The following is a 22,879-nucleotide window of genomic DNA, read 5'->3' as shown; positions in this document are numbered from 1 at the left end:
CCCATGGTCTTCTAGTCCAACCCCCTGCAATGCAAGAATCTCAACTAAAGCTTCCATGACAAATGGCCACACAACCTCTGCTTAACAACCTCCTACCTGTGTCTTGTCTTATCTTTTTTGCAGACTCCAGAGATGCCACAGCATATAAATTCAGGAATCCATCTGCAGCTCTATGAACTCAGCTCTATGATTTGGGTCTTTGACAAAATTGCTCTGATGGTTTGAAACTAGGGATGAACGCAACCCAATCATTTTGGGTATGGGCAGATTCCTCTGCAAAACTGGGATGCCACATTATGCTTGAATTATCACCTGCTTCCCACAGGTTTGCTGGAACCATGTCATGACGCAGTCCAGCAATGACCAGGACACTGGGTCAGAGGCTACAGTGTCACTAGGTTCCTGGCATTCAGTATCAGTAATAGGCTAGATGAAGGCGACTGACCAAGGGACCACGGAACCAAGCTGGCAGGCAAGGAGACGACTGAATCAGATGCCACAGTTGTACATTTGAAACCATGGCCCTCACATGCCTTCCACCACCACCCCTGGGCCTGAGAAACCAGCTGCCTCCCACAGTGTCTTATCCCGCTGCAAAATAAAGTTTGTATTAGTTTCAATTTGCTTTAGACCATTCTGTTGTGGCTTTCACATTCTGTATGTTTTAAATTATGGTTAGGAAAAAAACTGTGATAATTTTATTGCTTAATCTTTTTCGTAAATTGCTTTGATGCTTTTTCTGCAATCAAACGGTATATACATTTTATGAAGTAAATAAAAATTATCGGCCCAACAGAGCAGGTGTGAAGTCCTGGAATGCAGGAGAAGTGCCAGTTTTCATTCCAGAAGTTCGGTCCTTTAACAGACTCTAGGTTTCTAAAAGGGGGTGGACCTTAGGGGAGATGGTCTCCAGTCAGAAAGTGAAAAGGTCTCAGTTCACTTCCAGCCTTGTTTCTCACCAGGAGCTCTCCATGGTTCTGCAACAACTAAGCAATTTCATTCCCCATGGTTTCCTCTATAGCAGGCATGTCCAACAGGTTGATCATTGGTTCCCCCCAAAGAAGCTGAACAACTGTGGCTCCCCTTAAAAAAAGCTCAACATTTCACCTTCTCCCCGAAAAAACTCAACAACTTTGACCCAACCCCCCCAAAATGGGCCTTCCTCCTTCCTAAAAAAAGCCCAGCAACTTCTTTGACCTGAACCCCAAAAAAGGGGGTAGATCACTGCCAGTTTTTAACTCTGTGAGTAGATCACAGTCTCTTGGGAGTTGGCCACCACTGCTCTATAGGACCAGAGTAGAGCAAATAGGCCCAGATACATGTGTGCCTCAGTTCTCCTGTAAAAAGAGGTCAATCATCATGATTTGGTATGCTGCCTTAGGGTAGCTAGCTGTCAAATAAATCTCCATTTGCTAAACATCTGCATGCTGTGTAACACACCTCTGTTCCAGTTCTATTTGATGTCACGACCCTAATAACTGCAATGCCACTTTATAATTATAGAGTGCGTTTGAAGTGCTTCTCATACTTTATCTCAATAATTCTTAAACAGGCCTGTAAAGGAGGCCACCATTATTATTCAATTACAGGGGATGAAGAGGTTGGGGCTAAGAGACAGTGACTAGCCAGAAGCAATCTTATGAAGTTATAGCCACTGGCGGAGGAAGATGGGCGCAGGGGGAGCCCACCGCCCCCGGCACCACGATCCCGGAGGGGTGCCACCGCGGCTGCCCCTCCACTGGGTGCCACGCCCCTGCAGGTGTAAGCTCGCAACTTACATGGGGGTTATGTTATGGGGATCGCACCCAAAGCCCAACTTGCGTATAGTCAAAACGCATTGTGTTCAATAGTGGGTGGGATTGCTAAACTCTTTCCCCCCAGATGCCCACCCCCTTTCTGCCCCTATTTATTTATTTCGCTGAATGCATGCAAGTTAAATGTGCATAAGTTACAGGCTCAATGTATAACAAACAGATTCAAACAGGCCCTTTGCAAATCCTTTGCAAGAAAGTTATACCCCCAGGAAGCACCACCACATTTGCCCCCCACAAAAAGGACAGTGAATTAGAGGAGGGCTTTTCTGGCCTTGGGATGCGGGTGACGCTGTGGTCTAAACCACAGAGCCTAGGGCTTGCCGATCAGAAAGTCGGCGGTTCGAATCCCCGCGATGGGGTGAGCTCCCGTTGCTCGGTCCCAGCTCCTGCCAACCTAGCAGTCTGAAAGCACATCAAAGTGCAAGTAGATAAATAGATACTGCTCCAGCGGGAAGGTAAACAGCGTTTCCATGCGCTGTTCTGGTTCGCCAGAAGTGGCTGTGTCATGCTGGGCACATGACCTGGAAGCTGTATGCCGGCTCCCTTGGCCAGTAAAGCGAGATGAGCGCCGCAACCCCAGAGTCGTCCGCGACTGGACCTAATGGTCAGGGGTCCCTTTACCTTTTTCTGGCCTTAATCAGTATGGTGTTGATCAAGTAAGCTAACCACTTTTTAGTAAATCCAGCCAGTTTCTCATATCTAGTCGCAGGGCACTGAATTGTGGCTGGTTGAGCTGAAATGAACGGGGTGGAAGCAGATCTCTTCATCAGAAGCAGAATCAGTCAGACCAAAGTAACGGTGATGAGAAAAATTATGTAGATTCTGTGTGTCTGCCCTTGTAGAGCTCTGCTCAATAAAATAAGAGAGTCCCTGCAGACTGATCTTCCATTACGACTGCAGAGATACAGCTTGCATGTCTATATCCCGTCCCCTCCCGTGATAAATAAGACACAAGACACCATGAAAAAGGTTAAATGGGCAAGAAAAGGCCACAACTTTATTGGTAACGGATGTTGAGTGGTATTGGCATTAGGCATTGGACCTAACTAGCTATATCTGACTCCAGTACGTCGCACTGGCAGTCCGGGAAGGGATAACCACAGATGGGTGAGCCCTGCTGCTGCACATCAGCTAGGATCAAACCCTGTGATCACCGATATGGGGCGTGCCTTAGGCCCTCACCTTCCACGGCTCTGGACACGGACACGCCCCCCGGACTCCTTTAGCGAAGCACCCTTCAGCATTTGGGGGAGGTGATGGCCCAACCTCCCCCCCCCCACCTTCTAACCTTCCCGAGATAATCCAATGCCTAACCGCCAAAACCAAAGTTGTGACGAATTGCTACGAGGTAGGCAAAAACCACCAGGCGGAGCCAATTTGCCAAGTGGGAAAATTCCTACCAGGCCCCTCAATGGCGACCAACCGCGGTCCATAGCAAGGTCAAGGAGAAAACTCAGCCTAAAGGGTGGGTGGGCAGGGGAAAAACCGGGTCAGCTGGGCAGTGAAGAGAAGAGGCCGAGCTCTGGCCGCGGGCCCACTTAAATGCAGTGGGCACGCCCTTGCCGACCGAGCCAGTCAGCCAGTCGGGCAGGGCACCGTGCCCAGAGATCGGGCAATAGTGCCAGGGGATGGCAGCATCCCCTGAGCATGTGCAGGGGCCGTGATTACTGCAACCCCCCCTCCTTCTAAGGGCGGAAGGGGCATTGTCTGATTTGTTCTGTTTGCTGTGATCCAGTTGACCAAGGCACGTTGGCCTCCATCCATATTACACTGATACCCATTTCTCCTTCCTTCCAATATCCACTTTCCTCCTTTTATGCCGTGTCTATTCATTCATAAGCCATTCCGGAAGTGGCTGAGGTTGCATCCTGTTAGGTCTACTTTGTGAAGTTTGTTCCATTATCACCATCCTCCGAACATTTCTGCTTGGAAAACAAAACACCTGAAGCAGGGACAAAAATCACGATTAGGCTCCCCAAGATTCTCGGGGAGAAGAAGCAGAAGAAAAGGAGGAAGGTGGACGAATGAGGTGTGTGTGGGAGCTGCAAAAGAGAAGCCAATGTTGAATTTGGTGTGCTTGCTTTTTTGTGCATCCCAGATCCTTTCTCGTGTCTTCTGAGAGATGACGTGAGATCACATCTCTGAGCCTTCGTCACCTCAGAAGTTAACCGCGGTGGAATGGATACCTCAAGTCTTTAGACTCTTAACAAAGCCTTGGATATTTGATACGAAGAAGCACTGGGCCACAGGTATGTTTACCTTAGACTGAGTGACTGAAAACGTTTTCAAGAGAATATGTTTCCTCTCCAAGATAATGAGGAGGGGAAGAGGCCACTAATAGGTGTGAAAAGCACCCCCCCCCCAATTAAATATTTTTTAAGTTTTCACGTAGCTTTTCTAAATAAACGTTTATGTTTGCTTTACAATCACTCTTAAATAACACCTTTGATATTAATATTGAACATAATCAAGTAATTATACAGCTTTGCTCAAAATGAGGCAGTGCATTCCTCCATTTGAAACTAATGCCTATCTGGTAGGAGTGTTTGCCACTGAAATTTCATGAAATTTCGTGAAACTAATACATGAGATAGACTCCTGACATGCTAAGCGAGATATGTCAAGCCTTTGCTTGTTATAATTGTGATGATTATGGCGTACAGCTGATGAGAACCCCCAAATTAACAATCTCAACTTTGGGGGTTTTCATCAGCTGTATGCCAAAATCATCACAATTATAACAAGCAAAGGCTTGACATATCTCGCTTTGCATGTCATGAGCCTATCTCATAAATTAAACTCCAGTAGCTAATGAAAACAATGGCTTACATAAATGGACTTTTCCACGATATTCTAATTTTTCGAGTTTCACCTGTATACATTTGCCAGTGAAAAAGAAAAAAGGACACAATCCATCACACTGAGCGCATCCCTAAGAGTTTCTGTTACTAAATTCGTAATCGGGGTTTGACCTTGTGCTGCCCAAATAATCTGTCGACACTTAAACAGATTTTCTCTTCTCGGATTCTTCTCCCTGGGTGCCCTGTTAACACAAGTAGAGATCACTCCACAGATTACGTGTGTTGTATGGTCTTATTGCTCAGAATAGGGGTATTGCTTGCCCTCTTTTTTTAGCTTTCAGCATTTTTTTAAAAAAACCATTAGGATAACAAGCCATTATTTCCATCTGGAAGGAAACTTGTTTACAGAAAGTTGGTGGAGAGGGTTTTTAACACCTCTAATGTCTTCAAGTTGTCTTCAGTCTCAAAAAGCAAATATATTTGTCCTTATTTTTTGCTACTGCAGCAACTGAAACAGCAGTAAAAGCAGTTTGTTTGTTTTTTAATAATAATAAAAAGAAGTATGGGAAGACAAGATGGATGCCTGGGCAAAGTTACTTGAGCTGTAGCCATGGGTTGGGGAACAGCCTTCCAGATTAAGGCTCTTCAAAAAATATCCCAGGTCCTTTCCCAGATTTTCAATTTGGGCTTCTTTATTTCAACCTCCAGGTGTTTGTTTGTATGTGTGCGTGACATTTTAAAATCCGCAGGCTGGGGAAAAAATAAGTCAAAAGCTGAAAATGCAGGGGAAGGACCCGGAACAAGGGAAGTTTTTAATCTGTGGTATTTTAATGTATTTTTAACATTTGTTGGAAGCCGCCCAGAGTGGCTGAGGAGACCCAGCCAGATGGGCGGGGTACAAATAAATTATTATTATTATTGAAACAAAATAGAAAATTCTTTCCAGTAGCACCTTAGAGACCAACTGAGTTTGTTCTTGGTATGAGCTTTCGTGTGCATGCACACTTCTTCAGATACACTGAAACAGAAACTTTCGTGCTTTTTGTATGACGATATTGTCAGTTTAGCTTCATATTAATACATTTCTTCCAGTGATATACACGGTTTTGTATTTTATCTGAGGTACAGTTACCATGACTGTCTGTTGTTGTTTTTACTGTGTAACCCTTCAGTTTTCAGCAGATACTGAAGATGTACCTCTTCACATTTTTGTGGACCCACCCTACTTCTGTGATTGTGTTTTTCCTTCTATTGTAAGCTTTGTAAACTGTTTTAATGATGTATTTTAGATTGTTGTAACCCGCACTAGGACCTTAAGACAAAGGGCGGGTAACGTATACTAAAATAATAACGACAACAGCTTTCATACTTGCATTTATGTATTTGTTGTACCTAGTGGGCTGTGTGCCCCCAACTTTGTTGTCTGGTGATGTTCAGCTCTACACAGAAATGGGTAAAGGTAAAGGGTAAAGGGACCCCTGACCATTAGGTCCAGTCATGGACGACTCTGGGGTTGTGGCGCTCATCTCGCTATACTGACTGAGGGAGCCGGTGTACAGCTTCCGGGTCATGTGGCCAGCAAGACTAAGCCGCTTCTGGCGAACCAGAGCAGTGCACGGAAACACCATTTACCTTCCCACCAGAGCGGTACCTATTTATCTACTTGCACTGGTGTGCTTTCAAACTGCTAGGTTGGCAGGAGCTGGGACCGAGCAATGGGAGCTCACCCCGTCGCAGGGATTCGAACCGGCGACCTTCTGATCAGCAAGCCCTAGGCTCCGTGGTTCAACCCACTTAAGCCAATTTGTATGCAAGGTTATATGAAATGTGTCTGTTTGTATGTTATCGGTTTCTGCATGTGCTGTAGAGGGATGTGAGGGGCTGATGGGGCTTGTCAACCTGAGAAGGTAACTCGTCTAGGAGAAGGAAAACTCTGACCCCCAGCCTCCGCTGCCTTGTGGAACATCTTCAGGAGAAGAAAAGGGTGAGGAATAAATCCTACACAAATCTGGAGGCAAGTCCCTAAGATGGTCGGATGGCACCTTATATGGCCTCCTTCCTGCAACTCCTCTAACAAACATCTAGCTGTGGTTGCCTGGAGGAGTTTTCGGTTGGAGTCCGTAACACCAATCACATTTTAACAACTGGTATTCAAGGAATTCTACAAAGAAAGGAGGAAAATTCTGTTTTGTTGACGTGGGAATTTAAGTAGTACTCTTGGGGTCAGGAAGAACCTGCTTCCTTATAGGGTGTTTTTGGTTTACGGCAAGGGGTTGGTTCCTAATTAATTGAGCACACGCTTAAATCCCAGGCCTGGGGGGTTTCCCATCATGGGCCTTAGCCAGATTAGGAAGGAAGTAGATTGTAATCCCTTTAATGTGAGCTGAGATCTTTCTCCTGTTGTTTTGGGCAATCCTAAGCAACCGGCAGGATCCCAGATTTAATTTACGTCAGGAAAAAAATACTACTTTATTGTTAGAACAGTGATATTAAGTAAAGAACACTGCAAAATGTCATTCATTGAAGTTCCGCAGTGCTGAATTTTCACTTGGGAGTAAGTTCTGCTGGCACCAGTGAAATTTGCTTCCCAGTAAACAGCATGGAGTTTCACGAATTAAAGATTGAAAGTATGGGATATATTGTGTAGGATAAAGCTAATACACTCCAGGTATTAGTCAGGGGGGAAATGTTACTCAGAGTAGACCCCTTAATGTGGTTAAGAATTTTAACAGGTTTACTCTGAGTAAAACTTAGTTGAATGCCACCCAACGTGAGCTTCTGATAAAGCCATAAAGGAATTATTTGTTTTACAAGCTTGAACTGTTTGGGGGGTTCCAAACAGTATATATATGGTCTGAAGCTCAACATCCAACAAACTAAGATCATGGCCACTGGTCCCATCACCTCTTGGCAAATAGAAGGGGAAGAAATGGAGGCAGTGAGAGATTTTACTTTCTTGGGCTCCTTGATCACTGCAAATGGTGACAGCAGTCACGAAACTAAAAGACGCCTGCTTCTTGGGAGGAAAGCAATGACAAACCTAGACAGCATCTTAAAAAGCAGAGACATCACCTTGCTGACAAAGGTCCATATAGTTAAAGCTATGGTTTTCCCAGTAGTAATGTATGGAAGTGAGAGCTGGACCATAAAGAAGACTGATCGCCGAAGAATTGATGCTTTTGAATTGTGGTGCTGGAGGAGACTCTTGAGAGTCCCATGGACTGCAAGAAGATCAAATCTATCCATCCTTAAAGAAATCAGCCCTGAGTGCTCACTGGAAGGACAGATCCTGAAGTTGAGGCTCCAGTACTTTGGCCACCTCATAAGAAGAGAAGACTCTCTGGAAAAGTCCCTGATGTTGGGAAAGATGGAGGGCACAAGGAGAAGGGGACGACAGAGGACGAGGTGGTTGGACAGTGTTCTCGAAGCAACTGGTATGAGTTTGGCCAAACTGAGGGAGGCAGTGGAGGATAGGGGTGCCTGGTGTGCTCTGGTCCATGGGGTCACGAAGAGTTGGACTGCTGTCACCATCTGCAGTGATCATGGAGCCCAAGAAAGAAAAATCTCTCACTGCCTCCATTTCTTCCCCTTCTATTTGCCAGGAGGTGATGGGACCAGTGGCCATGATCTTAGGTTTTTTTGATGTTGAGCTTCAGACCATAAAACTAAGCCTCTCAAAACTAAGCCTCGCCTATTCCTTCAAATACTACCAGGAGGAGAATTTTTGACTTTTGTCATTGGGTGGTGTCTCTTCTGGCCGGATGCTGAGGAAACATGGAGGAGGAAAGAGGCAGGGCCATTTTGTTTCCGTGGCATCAGGTTGCTTTGCAACCTGCTAAGAGCTCCAATACCTCATAATGGGTGAACATTCTTCTGCCTCTCCAGAAAGAGTCCAGCCTTATACTCTTGGCCTAGCAAAGCCCGGTCAAACAATACCACCGCAATGCCAGAACAGCAGCAGTCAAGACCCCAGCTCAGAGGTAACGGCTCTTTCGCTTCCTTAGTGTGTGAGGGCCGGCTAGCAAACAAGGTGCTGAAGTGTCCCCAAAGCCCTCTTAGCTATAGTGCGAAGTCACTGGTGTTGACTCCCCATCACAATCACTTCTGAAGCTGTACGCTCTACCTTAGTCAAATTCTTCGTGGTGCCAAAGCTCACCTGGCCACAGAAGGCGTGCAAGTGTTTGGCCCAGGAGGAATTCTGAAAGGGCTTTTCAGTTGAGGGTAGCAGACACCAAGAAGGGACGCGGGTGGCGCTGTGGTCTAAACCAGTTTTCCCCAACCTTGGGCTTCCAGCTGTTTTTGGACTACAACTCCCATCATCCTTAGCTAGCAAGGCCAGTGGGCAGGGATGATGGGAGTTGTAGGCCAAAAACAGCTGGAGGCCCAAGGTTGGGGAACACTGGTCTAAACCACTGAGCCTCTTGGGCTTGCCGATCGGAAGGTCGGCGGTTCGAATCCCCGCGACGGGGTGAGCTCCCGTTGCTCTGTCCCAGCTTCTACCCACCTAGCAGTTCAAAAGCCCGTCAAAGTGCAAGTAGATAAATAGGTACCGCTCCGGCGGGAAGATAAACAGCATTTCCATGTGCTGCTCTGGTTTGCCAGAAGCGTCTTAGACATGCGTCTTGTATTGTATTTTAGTATTTGTTGGAGGCCGCCCAGAGTGGCCGGGGAGACCCAACCAGATGGGCGGGGGTATAAATAATAAATTATTATTATTATTATTATTATTATTATTATTATTATTATTATGCTGGCCACATGACCCGGAAAAACTGTCTGCGGACAAACGCTGGTTCTCTTGGCCTGAAAGGCGAGATGAGTGCCACAACCCGAGTCGTCTGTGACTGGACTTAACTGTCAAGGATCCTTTGCCGTTACCTTTTTAAAATCTTACAACAGTGGGTGGAAATCCCTCATTTGCCATTTTTCTTTGTTCCAGAGAACCAGTGCAACATGACGGACATAATGCAAAGAATTGCCCTTTCCAAGGTAAGGCATAAATTGGTGGTTTTAGACCATGGCGCCAAGGTTGAAGTTTCAATCTCCATATGGGACAGGTGCATATTCCTGCATTGCAGCGAGTGATTCTTGGGGTCCCTTCCAACTCTATGATTCTATGATGCTAAAACATGCAAAATTTTCAAAACCTACTTTAGGGAGATTAAAGGTAAAATTCTTGCTAGGCACATTTAAAACAGGGGAATCACTCTCATGGATTGTTTCTACCCAATTTGCCATGATGCTGCAGATGTCCAAGGTGGGGGGTGGGGTGGGGAGGCACCATAGCTGTCAAGTTTCGGATTTGAAAATAAGGGATCAGCAGTCTCACCTATCCCAGGGACAGTCACATGTCAGTGGTGGGCGGAGCCAGAAGCAAAATTGGGCGGAGCAGCAATGTAAACTCCAAGAGGGCTCGGGCTCGGAGCGGAGCATAGAGGAGGGCAGCCATGTGCTCCGCGCAATGGAGCCCCATCATCTTCTTGTCTGATCCCATCAAAACAGGACAGGAAGCAGCAGCTGCTCAAAGGCAGCCAGGCTCCGCCCGCCAGCTAACCCTATTGGCGGCAACAGATAGGGGCTGATGCAGGGGGAGGAATACACCCCCCTGTAAGCACGGGAAACGGCTCCCACTTGCTTTGAGGGCTGAGGCTTTTCTCTCCAAGTAGGCGAGGTCTTCCCACCCAGTCCCTGGCCAGCAGGGGAGGAGCTGCTTCCATTAAAAACGGGGAATTTAAGGGAAATAAAAAATAAGGGAGAGCAGTGGGAAACTGCTTAAAATAAGGGAGAATCCTGGGGAAAACTGGATACTTGACAGCACTGGGAGGCACTCTCACATTTTTTCCCACGTGCAAAAAATGACACACACACTCCCCTTAGATTTCACCAAAATTCCTGCTTTCTTGCACTTGTTGCATTGCACACTCCTGTACACCAACTTTTGATTATAGGAGGTAGGGTAGCTCAATGCTATAGCAGGGGGGAATAGGTGAATACTAAGGGGGAAATGGCTCAGTAATCTTATGCTCGAAACAAAATAAAAAAATAAAAGAATTCCTTCCAGTAGCACCTTAAAAAGGTAAAGGGGGCCCTGACCATTAGGTCCAGTCGTGTCCGACTCTGGGGTTGCGGTGCTCATCTCGCTCTATAGGCCGAGGGAGCTGTCATGCTTCTGAATGCCAGTTGCTAGATGCCACAGGAGGGCAGAGGGCTCATGTGCTCGGATCGTGCTTGTGGGTTTAACACAGGCATCTGCTTGGCCACTGTGAGAACGGGACGCTGGACTAGATGGGCCATTGGCCTGATCCAGCGGGCTCTTAAGAAACGCTTTTGCAATTAAAAATCTGCAGCAAAATAGATATACCTAAATTGCAGCTTCCAATCAGTAGGGTACATCCAGAAATAGAATGGTTGTGAATTAATTGTTTTGATGCCATACCTACTCCAGGTGTACCCACATTGCATTGACTCTCTGAAAGTGCAGCATAAAGGTAAAGTTAAAGGTACCCCTGACCGTTAGGTCCAGTCGCAGACGACTCTGGGGTTGCGGCGCGCTCATCTCACTCTATATGCTGAGGGAGCCGGCGTTTGTCCGCAGACAGCTTCCAGGTCATGTGGCCAGCATGACTAAGCTGCTTCTGGCGAACCAGAGCAGCGCACGGAAACGCCGTTTACCTTCCCGCCGGAGCAGTACCTATTTATCTACTTGCACTTTGACATGCTTTTGAACTGCTAGGTGGGCAGGAGCAGGGACCGAGCAACGGGAGCTCACCCCGTCGTGGGGATTCGAACCGCCAACCTTCTGATCGGCAAACCCTAGGCTCTGTGGTTTAGAACACAGCGCCAACCGTGTCCCTCCTGAAAGTGCAGCATAGGCAGCCCATCACACACACACACACACACACACCTTTTCAGAATGACCCCATAAATAAATTCTATTCTATCTCTTTGCAAAGTGTTTAGGGAGGAGAGTTTGTGTGTCACGGAAGAACTTAGAACATCTCTCCATTCTGCAGCTTTAGTGAGCGCCCTGACAATGGAAACCGTAATAATTTGAACGATCCTTTTCTCCCCCCCTTCTCCCCCAATGCTCAGCCACCTGTGAACAAGGATATGTACAACACCTTGTACACTAAGGACTACATACACTATGACGACTATCACTACCAGGTGCCAACAATGGATGCCGCACAGGTAGGCAACGTTCTTCTCAACCGTTTTCATGCGAAGGTCTTTCCTTACAGCCAACCTTTTCTCCTAAGCAGTGGCGGAGGAAGCCTCCGCGCCACGCGGGGCGGCGGCACAGAGGCACCCCTCTGGGGGTGGGGCGCCACGACATCACAACGCACATCAGGGGTGGGCTGCGCATGCACGGAAATGCCACGCATGTGCAGTCCATCCGTCCTGGCACCATTGCTCCCGCACCGACCAGGTGGGCGGTGGCTTGTGGGCTACTCCATCTGTGTTGCTTTACAGACAGAGCTGCCGCTCGCTCTGCGGTTTGCTCGGTCGCCGCGGCAGCAGCACAGACGGGGTGCCGGGCAGCGGGGAGTGGTGGGAGGGGCCAGGGAGTGTTGCCCCCCCTCCCCTGGAACCCAGGGCGCCCCGCCCCTACACCCCTCCCTTGCTACGCCACTGCTGCTAAGAACATACAATGGGTTTGTACAGCCACATGAAGCATTGCTCCCTGTCTCATAATGAGGGAAAACCCAAATGAGTCAAATGACCCTCAATAAAAGCACCTGGTCCATGGGTAGGCAAACTAAGGCCCAGGGGCTGGATCCAGCCCAATCGCCTTCTAAATCTGGCCCACGGACGGTCCGGGAATCAGCGTGTTTCTACATGAGTAGAATGTGTCCTTTTATTTAAAATCCATCTCTGGGTTATTTGTGGGGCATAAGGATTCGTTCATATATTTTTTTCAAAATATAGTCCAGCCCCCCACAAGGTCTGAGGGACAGTGGACAGGCCCCCTGCTGAAAAAGTTTGCTGACCCCTGATTCTGGTCCATTTCAAGTTTGAACAGCCCTTTATCAGAGCAGCAGCAGGAAGAACGTTCTCTATATAAGCAGCGAGGAAGGTGTCCAGCAAAATGGGAAAGTAGAAACAAGTCCATCTCCCTATTATGATATCTGGAGTTGCTTCCACTTTAGCCCTTCTCTATGGAATGACCACAGTCCATTCTTCACTCAGAGCACCCAGATGCCATTGGCAATCCATTGCATTTTCAGCGTTGTGCAGGTCGGCAAAGGAATGGGGTGATCTGCCTGTTCACAGCATCTTGAGCAGCTTACTTTCTCTGTGTGTGTCTTTTCAGTCACAACCTGTAACATTTTAGCCAGGCTTTTCTGAATTTTAGAGATCCCGTATCTCTAGCTGAATGGCCAAATAGCAGGGGGCTGGACTATTACCCTCCCTGATCATTGGGCATACCTCCTAGGGATGATGGGAGCCAAATATCTGGAGAGCCACAGACTCCTCACCCTGCTCAATAATATTTTTCAGTGCCCAAAACTGATGTCTTGTATAATCAATCACTATTGACATGGACCCTCCAAGTGTTTTCCAATGACAGTCCTGCATTTGCAGAAGTTGTCCCCGTTTCTGATTTGATCCCAGAATGTCCTGCTTTCCCTTAAAGTAAAGGTAAAGGGACCCCTGACCATCAGGTCCAGTCGTGTCCGACTCTGGGGTTGCGGCGCTCATCTCGCTCTATAGGCCGAGGGAGCCGGCGTTTGTCTACAGACAGCTTCCGGGTCATGTGTCCAGCATGACTAAGCCGCTTCTGGTGAACCAGAGCAGCGCACAGAAACGCCGTTTACCTTCCCGCTGGAGCATTACCTATTTATCTACTTGCACTTTGACGTGCTTTTGAACTGCTAGGTGGGCAGGAGCAGGGACCGAGCAACGGGAGCTGACCCCATGGCAGGGATTCGAACCGCCGACTTTCTGATCGACAAGCCCTAGACTCTGTGGTTTAACCCACAGTGCCACCTCCCTATTTTCATCAGAGAAATGTTGGAGGGTATTGAGTTATGTAACTATACAACCTTTGGAAGACATCTGAAGGCAGCCCTGTACAATGGTACCTTGGTTTACGAACAGTCCTGTTTATGTACTATTCAGTTTACGAACTCCGCAAAACCAGAAGTAGTGTCCTGGTTTGTGAACCTTACCTCAGTCTATGAATGGAAGCCGAACGGTGGAAGGGCACCGTCAGTGGGAGGCCTCATTAGGAAAAGCGTGCCTCGGTTTAAGAACGGATTTGGTTTAAGAATGGACTTCAGGAACGGATTAAGTTTGTAAACCGAGGTACCACTGTATAGGGAAGCTTTTAAATGTTTTGTTATGTTTTCATATATGTTGGAAGCCACCCAGAGTGGCTGGGGCAACCCAGTCAGATAGGGGCATGCCTATTTTCACCAGAGAAATGGTGGACACTGAGCACTGTGTTTGCAGGAAGTTTCTAATGAATCTTCCCACCCAGCCAGATCCACGACTTGCGTGAATTCTTTTGTGCAGATGCTGAAACTGGAAGCCCAGCTGAAGGCCAAGGAGTTCCATACACCTGTTGAGCCTGAACCTGTGAAATACGTTGAGCCACTTGCCTGCCAAGAAGTTCAACCACCTTATCCTATGGACATGGGCCGGAGGCTGAACATAGACCAAGCGCCTCCACCACCATTTCAGCAGGTCCAAGAAGACCGGCATGTCTGCCGCTTTCTTCCCCAGCAAAGTGCAGAACAGAAGATGGAAGCGGAAAGACTAGCTCAGCAGGCAGATGCATGTATTCCACCAGGTAAAGAGTCCTGCAGTTGTTTGCCATGTGAGTCTTAAAAACTTAAAGAGGTCACTGCGAGAGCCAGCCAAAGCCACGTCCAGACTGTTCCCACAGTGGCCAGCAAGCTGCTTATGTGAAGGCACCAAGCACAACCTGAGCACTATAGCATGCATTCTCACATTCATGATCTCCGGTGACTGCCTGCAATACTGGAGACAATATCATTATCATCATCATTCTTTATTCGACCGCCAGTCAGAATTAAAACATCTAAAACATCTAGAGGAACTTTAGAATAAAACATAGCCAGCACTAACATGAAGCTATACAGATAAACCCATGTCAATGCAATCCATCTTAGTCTTAAGAGCTAGAAAAAGAAATTTGGCCACCAAGGGAGCTGTTTTCCCCGGAACATTATTCAACAAATATAAAACCTGTCTTTCTCTGGATAGAGAGCTAAGTTGGGATAACAGTGGGGCTATAAGATTTTGCCTGAAATCTGTATAGAAAGGGCAGCTCAGGAGAATGTGTTCAGTGGACTCTACCTCTCCCAGGGCACAATGACAAGTTCTCTGGGCGTATGGGACTCCCCTATATCTTCCCCACAATACCGCAGATTCGAGCTAGATTTAATCTAGCCGCTGTGAGGAATCTACGGTATTCCACATAGTGGATTTCCGCGAGATATGGAGCTGGTGTAACCTGATAAATCTGCTCCCCCAGGAACACCCCTGGTTTCACAAGGGCTATGTCCTCTTGTTTAGCAATATCACTCAGTCTCTGGGAGAACAATATCATTATGTATTATATTATTAATTTCATTTCTATACCGCTTCATATTTTTAAGGAAAACCTTTTTAAATTAAAAATAATAATTTTAATTGTTAAGGGGGGGGGAAACAACACAATATATTTATAGCCTCCATAAATTTGTCTAATTCTGTTTTCAACCTGTCGAAGTTGGTAGCCGTGCATACATCTTATACTAAGGTTCATGGCTGTCAACTTTTCCCCTTTTTTAAAAGAGAAATTCCCTTATTCCGAATAGGATTTCTCACGAGAAAAGGGAAAAGTTGACAGCTATGCTTAGGTTACCAGATTTTTTTCCCAATGAATCTGGGGACACTTTAAACAAACAAACAAATAAATACTACACATTCGGGATGTTGATGCTGCAGCGATGGCAGTGGCAGAGGGGTGGCCGCTACCTTGACCTCAACCACCACATTTCCCCTTCTTCCGAGGCATCTATCTCCTTTCTCCATGAGCCTGGGCAGCCCCTGAATTGTTGGTTATTTGGTGGTGGCGGTGGTGGGAGAGCGGTGTGCGGTGGGTCAGGCATGGAAGGCGAAGGAGGAGGGCCGAGAGCAGCGGTGGTGAATCACTCAGCCAGCGTGATGCCTCCGTTCCCATTGGAGCAGCCCCAATCCCATTCCTACTTGAATCATAGAATCATAGAGTTGGAAGAGACCACAAGGGCCATCCAGTCCAACCCCCTGCCAAGCAGGAAACACCATCAAAGCATTCCTGACAGATGGCTGTCAAGCCTCTGCTTAAAGACCTCCAAAGAAGGAGACTCCACCACACTCCTTGGCAGCAAATTCCACTGTCGAACAGCTCTCACTGTCAGGAAGTTCTTCCTAATGTTTAGGTGGAATCTTCTTTCTTATAGTTTGAATCCATTGCTCCGTGTCCGCTTCTCTGGAGCAGCAGAAAACAACCTTTCACCCTCCTCTATATGACATCCTTTTATATATTTGAACATGGCTATCATATCACCCCTTAACCTTCTCTTCTCCAGGCTAAACATACCCAGCTCCCTAAGCCGTTCCTCATAAGGCATTGTTTCCAGACATTAGATGAAATCCGGAGACATTCCGGGGGTGCAATTCGTCCGGGGACTTATTCGTAAATCCGAGGACTGTCCCCGGGAAACAGGGACGTCTGGTAACCCTATCTTATACAATGGTACCTCAGGTTCCAAACACTTTGGGTTACATACTCCGCTAACCCGGAAGTAGTACCTTGGGTTAAGAACTTTACCTCAGGATGAGAACAGAAATCGCGCGATGGCGGCAGCGGGAGGCCCCATTAGCTAAAGTGGTACCTCAGGTTAAGAACGGTTTCAGGTTAAGAACGGCCCTCCGGAACGAATTAAGTTCATAACCAGAGGTACTACTGTAGTAGCGAATTCCATAGTTTAAATATGTTTCTTGCATATAGGATAGGGTAAGTGAGATATATAGGGTGGATCTACACAGGGGGGAAAATACTATAAATAAGTAAGAAATTAAATTGCTGTAACAAAAGGGGGAAAAACCTATGTATAAATCACATAGAAAAATTGTTTGCTCTCTGGCTCCATCTGGTGTTGCATGTTTATAACGCATTCAAAGCATTATTTTTTTGAATAATGTAGCTGAGTCCATAGAAATGAAGTCCTCCTGGGAAGCTAAACCTTTCCTCTGAGTATGACTGATTATTTGGGGACTAACATGCAATATAGTCTGCCTTTTTTGCATGAGTGAACAACAACTAATTTTGCAGTGCCTGTCTTACAAATGTGGACTTGCCCCTTCTCCAGGTCAGGAACATTCTCCTTGCATCTGCCCAGAACAGGGCCAGAACTGGAGTGACTATCAACAGTTTCTCTTGGAAACGCAGCGAGCTACTCAAATGCAACTTCGTGAAATTAAGAAATCACACATCGGATCTACTGTGTTTCAGCCAGGTCGGTTGAGTTAAATTAAACACACACAACCGCTTGAGGATATTTTGGTAAATATTCCCAAAGAAATACAAGATGATGTATAAAACTCCTAGTGGCAGCAGAAGACATACACACTGTGCAAACTGTGGGATGTAAACACAGAGCAGTCAAAACACAACATTGCTAGAGTGGACATGAAGGTAACTCACCTCCAGGCATAACTTCCTGCTACCTGGACTGAGTTAACTTCCTCTGTAACCAGAAGTGGGTGTGGTCTCACCTGGGAACAAGATCTCTAGACCAGTCACCATTTTCTCCTCGTCTACCCAAAGAGCAACAACCATGTTCTCCTGGCTCTCAGCCAAGAGAACAAAGAGAGCTACTTTTCCCTATGGAAGTAGCAACCACATGTAAATACCTTTTACTCTCCGACACCAGAGGGAAAACGGTTAATGAGAATGGAAGAAATATTTAGGTATTTGTTAAGATGCGATATTTTTATATATCTGAAATTGGAATCAGAAAAAGTACAGGTTACAGCATAACAAAGTTAAGTGAAGAGAGGATAAAAGAAGTTAAGATGTGGAACCTGATGTTTTATTGGATAAGAATAAGATTTAAAATTTAAGATATTTTGATTATGATTGTTAAATTAAGATTAGATGTAAGAAAGTAGATTTTACAATGTTACAAAGTTACTAAAGAAGATTAGAAATGAACACAAAAGAGAGGATGCGAGGAAGTCCCAAGTTTAGGATTATAAAGAAGATCAGGATAAGTAAATAATTGTTTTGTTTGTGTCTATTTTGTGTAGTTTATGTTGTGTTTGTATTTGTTTTTTGTGTATTTTTATTGTTAAAACCCAATAAATTCTTATTAAAAAAAAAAAAAGTAAATACCTTTTACTGAGCAAGCCTGCCTTCTGAGAAACGCTTTGTAACTCAGGATGTACCGTATGTGAGTAAACTCTTTTTATTCATTTAAGATACATTGTGTCGTGTGCAGTCTTTTAAGAGGGATATAGGGGACTTATACCAGGAATATACATATATATTATTTTAGGCTTTAGCAAGCCTGTGCAAGCGCGTCTGCTGTGTGTGTTTTAAAAGGGAATGAAACTCTGCTAAGTTTGGAGCTTGCTAACACAAGCTGGGATAGGATATATCTGACAATATATCCTCATCCACGTTCCTAATCATTCCCACACAAACGGCACTTGGTGGCTGAATATTCTCTCTTTTCACAGAAGTTTATCCCAGGACCGAACCAAGTACTTACCAAAGAGATTACCTACCCTGGCCCAGACTCCGAAGTGGATTTTGTAGCGCAAATAGGAATTTCTCCAATCTTGTCTTTGACGATGGCTACTACACTGAGTAAGAGTCTTTGCTTTGTATTTACTTTATGGGGGGACGGACCTAAGGGAAGGAACAGAACAGTAACATTTACACTCTGCATTTTTCTGCATTTTAAAGGACAGTGGTACCTCGGTTTTTTAGCATCTCGGAAGCCAAACGTTTCACCGAAAACCTGGAAGTAAATGCTTCCTTTTTCAAACGCGCCTCAGAAGTCGAAAGGCTTCCGCTGCGTGTTTTTCAATTTTCTCAATAGAACCTGTAGCCAGCCCTTTGGGCCTCGGTTTTCGAACGTTTCGGAAGTCAAACGGTCTTCCGGAACGGATTACGTTTGAGAACCGAGGTACCGCTGTCCTTTAAAATGCAGTAAATTCTTCAAACCACTGCATAACGAATGGTGGCCGTTTGTCCTTCCAAACTCAAATCATTGCACCCACAAGGGCTAACACCGTATGTCTGAAAGAGGCATTCTCAACACCGTGTTGCCAGAATCCGTCTGAACTAGTCCACCAATTTGGCCTTAAAACTCCACCAAAAGGCTGCAGAAATTAAATAGCTCACTTCCAGAAGTTGCAGGTGCTGGATCCTTTTTCCTTCATGCAATGGGATTCCCACGACACGATATGATACGATACGATAATCTTTATTGTCATTGTCCCATACAGAACAACGAAACTGAAAAATCTACATCAGGCATGCAAAAACCGACAAGCCTACTATCTTGAAAAAGCCTGTCGACTCATTCCCCATCTTGCCTATGCATAATTAACCTCCTAAACTTTAATACCCTACCTGGTTTGCCCCCTTAAAACTCTGATGCCCCACAACTAAATGCAGATACTCCCTTAGAGACTGCCTTAAAGGTAAAGGGACCCCTGACCATTAGGTCCAGTCATGTCCGACTCTGGGGTTGCGGCACTCACCTCGTGTTACTGGCCGAGGGAGCCGACGTACAGCTTCCGGGTCATGTGGCCAGCATGACAAAGCCGCTTCTGGCGAACCAGAGCAGCACAAGGAAATGCCGTTTACCTTCCCGCCGGAGCGGTACCTATTTATCTACTTGCACTTTGTCGTGCTTTCGAACTGCTAGGTGGGCAGGAGCTGGGACCGAGCAACGGGAGCTCACCCCGTCACTGCAGGGATTCAAACCTCCGACCTTCTGATCAGCAAGTCCTAGGCTCTGTGGTTTAACCCACAGCGCCACCCGCATCCCTCGGGAGACTGCCTTACACTGCGTTTGAAACCAAAATCGCTTTTGGATAGAAACTGTTTCTCAGGCAGCTAGTCCTGGTCTTTATAACCCTGTACCTTCTTCCAGAAGGCAAAAGCTGAAAGAGATCGTTTCCGGGGTGTGCACTATCCTGCACTATCTCTGCAGCTTTCTTATGGCACCTGGAGGCATAGATTTGATCCAAGGTGGGAAGAGGGCACCCAATTATTCTCTCCGCCGTCTTTACAACCCTGGACATCATTGTTCTTTCCCTGACCGTGCAACTCCCAAACCACACACACAGACCATAAGTCAACCACGAGCAACAGTGCAACTGAGCCGAAGGCTACAGAGTTATCTGACTTTGGCACATGGCTTCTAAATTTAAGAGGGCACCCTCCCGGGATTCTCCATTTTATCCTGCCATGACTCTCCCTCTCTCTTTCTCTCTCCTCTCTCCTCCCTCCTCCCAATACAGGAACCCCTGGGTATCAGAATACATGGACAACTACAATATTTTCTTGAAGAAGCTGAACTGGAAGACTCGGAACCCTGTGTCATCTTTCTGCTCAACAGTCAAGCCCGTATCCCATTTCACTCACCAGATGCCCTCTCAAACACCAATAGCAGTGAACACAGCACCTTGAAAGTGTACAGCAATAGTTATTATGGTATGTTCTAAACTGGACCCCGTGGTATCAGGGGTGCCATTGCCAACAATAATCCAGTCTATGGTTGTGTGGCTTTGGCTATCTGCTCTACCTACAAAAGAGGGCACAAACTTGCATAAAATTCTCATGTTCTTTGTGTCTTGTGCAAATTTATGTCCTCTTTTGCAAGCAGGGTGAATGGCTACCTCCCAACTAATCAGTGGCCACAACCAAGTAATAAAACATCAGACAGAGTGTCACCAGGCGAAGCTTTTTCTATAATTATTTCCATACTAGAAAAAGGCTAATGTGTCGAATTTCTGCCTGTTTAAAGACACAAGAGCCCTGCTTTCTCTCTGTGCCAACCCTAAATCACGCAAAGAATTCTAGAAGTGGTAAAACAGTTGTGATATTGTAGATCGGGGTGGGAAACCTTTTTTGGCTCTGCAGGTTGGGCAGGGCTATCCACCTGTCAGTCATCTGGCACCACAATAATGTGATTGGGTGCTTTGAAGTCCCAAAGTCAGAACGTCAAATCACCGCACACAGCCCAGTTCGCACTATATGAACTGAAATGCAGTTAGCTTTTGAAATCCGCACGTCTCCAAATTTTGCAATGCAGTTCTCCAAACAATAAAATGGGGGGGGAGGGGAATCTGTGAAACTGCATCTAAAAATGCACATATCAGTGAAAGTAACATGCAAAATACAGCACTTAAGGCTGGAAAAATTAGAAATGGAAAGAAACAGAAGTGGACAGATCCATCCATCTCTGCATCCAAGTGAAGCTTGAATAGGAGAATTTTGTAGTGGAACGTGCACAGAAGATAATGAGGATTTCTTACCTGGAAATAATCCAGCTGTACTAAGATCATTTAAACTATTGCTGGATCAAAAGAGGTCTCAGCAGTTCTTGGCACTTCAGTCTGTTGGATTTGATTGTGAGGAGATACAGCATTTATATATTTAAGCATTTATGCTTTGCTGGTTCGAACAAATGCCCATCTATTCCATATGCTAAAGTGACACAGAAAGAGACGGATCCATCAGTCCCTGGCTCTATTTAGCTAGCACCAATTTGTCGAATACTGTTTGGAAGCCCTCTACGCCTGGTCAGGGGTGTACCCAGGATCAAAACTAGGGGGGGGGCAAGCCATGGTCATTCAGGTTGTGAAATTTCAGCACGGAAAAGGCGAATGAAACCAAAATTTTAAGAAAATTACATATAATTATAGCAGTGCTTTATTACGGTAGTTATTATTTGCTTGAAATTTTTAAAAAATTTATTCTAGTTACATGTCTTATACTAATATCATTTTTCTTGGGTTAGAAGAAAACTTGAACTTTCGTTTCAATCCAGTCCTGATTTTCCTTGAAGAATTTCCGATGGACACTCATCAAACACAACCCAGTCAGTCTGTCCTCTCCCATTGTACTTCTGAGCCAGGTCTTTACCCTTCGAAGGGTACTGAAAGATCGTTCAACAGTAGCCGTGTTTTAATTAAAAAATTTATTTTCTACAGAAATTACTTAACTTACCTTTTTGGAACCAGTTTCTTATATGCATTTAGGCAGCCTCGATGTCTTCCAAATGTAAATAAGAAGGTAAACTAATAAACGGGAATAAATTCGAAATTGGTTGTTTCAAAGAAACACTTAGTAAAAATCAACAGTGAATGCTAACTAACGCCTTGCATTCAACTAAAATACTGATCAACTAGCGGCGGGCGGCTCAGTTTATATAGTGATGCGGAACTCACTAGACCCCTCTAGAAGATTCCCTCTTCCAGCTAGAGATCTCTCCCTCCCTTGAATCCCACTGGCTGGCTGACATAGATTCCTCTACCAGTCGCTAGGTGGCTCTAGATACTTCTCGGTTTTTACACCATTTCAGTGCGGTAAACAACTGATTATTCGCCATCGCCCTACCTAATTTTGTTTCATTTCATCACTTTATAACCATTTAATTTGTTTTGCTTCGGGGGGGCAGATGCCCCCCCTGCCCCTCGCTGGGTACGCCCATGCGCCTGGACCTAATGGTAAGGGGTTCCTTTACCTTTACGCCAGTGATGTCACATCTTGTGGCAGTGGGTTCCATAAGTTAATCATGTAATAGGTGAAGAAGAACTCCCTCTCTTTCCTGCATAGAGCTCTGCATTTATTCCCATTATGGAAGGTATTGTTTTAGCTTCTGGAAGTATCCATCCCTGAAATGCACCTTAGATATATTTATTTTAATTTTTTTTCTTTCTGGTTATAGTTCTGCAAGCAACACAGGACACCAGCCATGGACATTTGGGCCTGGGGCCTTGGAGGACTGAAGACATGTTATATACCAGAGACAGTTGTTTATATTTAGTGCATTTATACATTTGTGTATATCATAGCAGGGATATGATATACCTGCTTTACCAAAGTAAAACCAGAGCCCTAATTTGAACGGTGTATTGAAATGGACAGTGCCACTGTGCAATGCATATATCTTAGAATCAATAATCAAAGATAGAATTGTTCAGGTCATTGTGCCTTTTAAATAAACAACAAATGGACAAAACAAA

The 22,879-nt window shown here is 45.7% G+C and overlaps 1 protein-coding gene across 1 annotated transcript; it reads left to right on the top strand.

The window, feature by feature from the left end:
- The first annotated feature begins 8,493 nt into the window (after window positions 1-8,493).
- Window positions 8,494-22,879, top strand: LOC117057983. The gene is made up of 8 exons (XM_033168821.1): window positions 8,494-8,595; window positions 9,555-9,604; window positions 11,708-11,806; window positions 14,135-14,411; window positions 16,981-17,127; window positions 18,353-18,482; window positions 20,150-20,342; window positions 22,582-22,879. The coding sequence occupies exons 1-7, from the start codon at window positions 8,559-8,561 to the stop codon at window positions 20,316-20,318; spliced, it is 909 nt and encodes a 302-aa protein (XP_033024712.1). The 5' UTR covers window positions 8,494-8,558; the 3' UTR covers window positions 20,319-20,342; window positions 22,582-22,879.

This window comes from Lacerta agilis, chromosome 14, assembly GCF_009819535.1.
Source record: "Lacerta agilis isolate rLacAgi1 chromosome 14, rLacAgi1.pri, whole genome shotgun sequence".
Lineage (NCBI taxonomy): Eukaryota > Metazoa > Chordata > Lepidosauria > Squamata > Lacertidae > Lacerta > Lacerta agilis.
Note: the sequence above shows the minus strand (reverse complement) of the source record. Positions and strands in the feature narration are given on the sequence as shown.

Coding starts and splice junctions, on each gene's coding strand:
- LOC117057983 (XM_033168821.1), top strand. CDS start 8,559: ATGCCAGAACAGCAGCAGTCAAGACCCCAGCTCAGAG. Junction 9,605..11,707: donor AAAGAATTGCCCTTTCCAAG/GTAAGGCATAAA, acceptor CCCAATGCTCAG/CCACCTGTGAACAAGGATAT. Junction 14,412..16,980: donor AGATGCATGTATTCCACCAG/GTAAAGAGTCCT, acceptor CCCCTTCTCCAG/GTCAGGAACATTCTCCTTGC.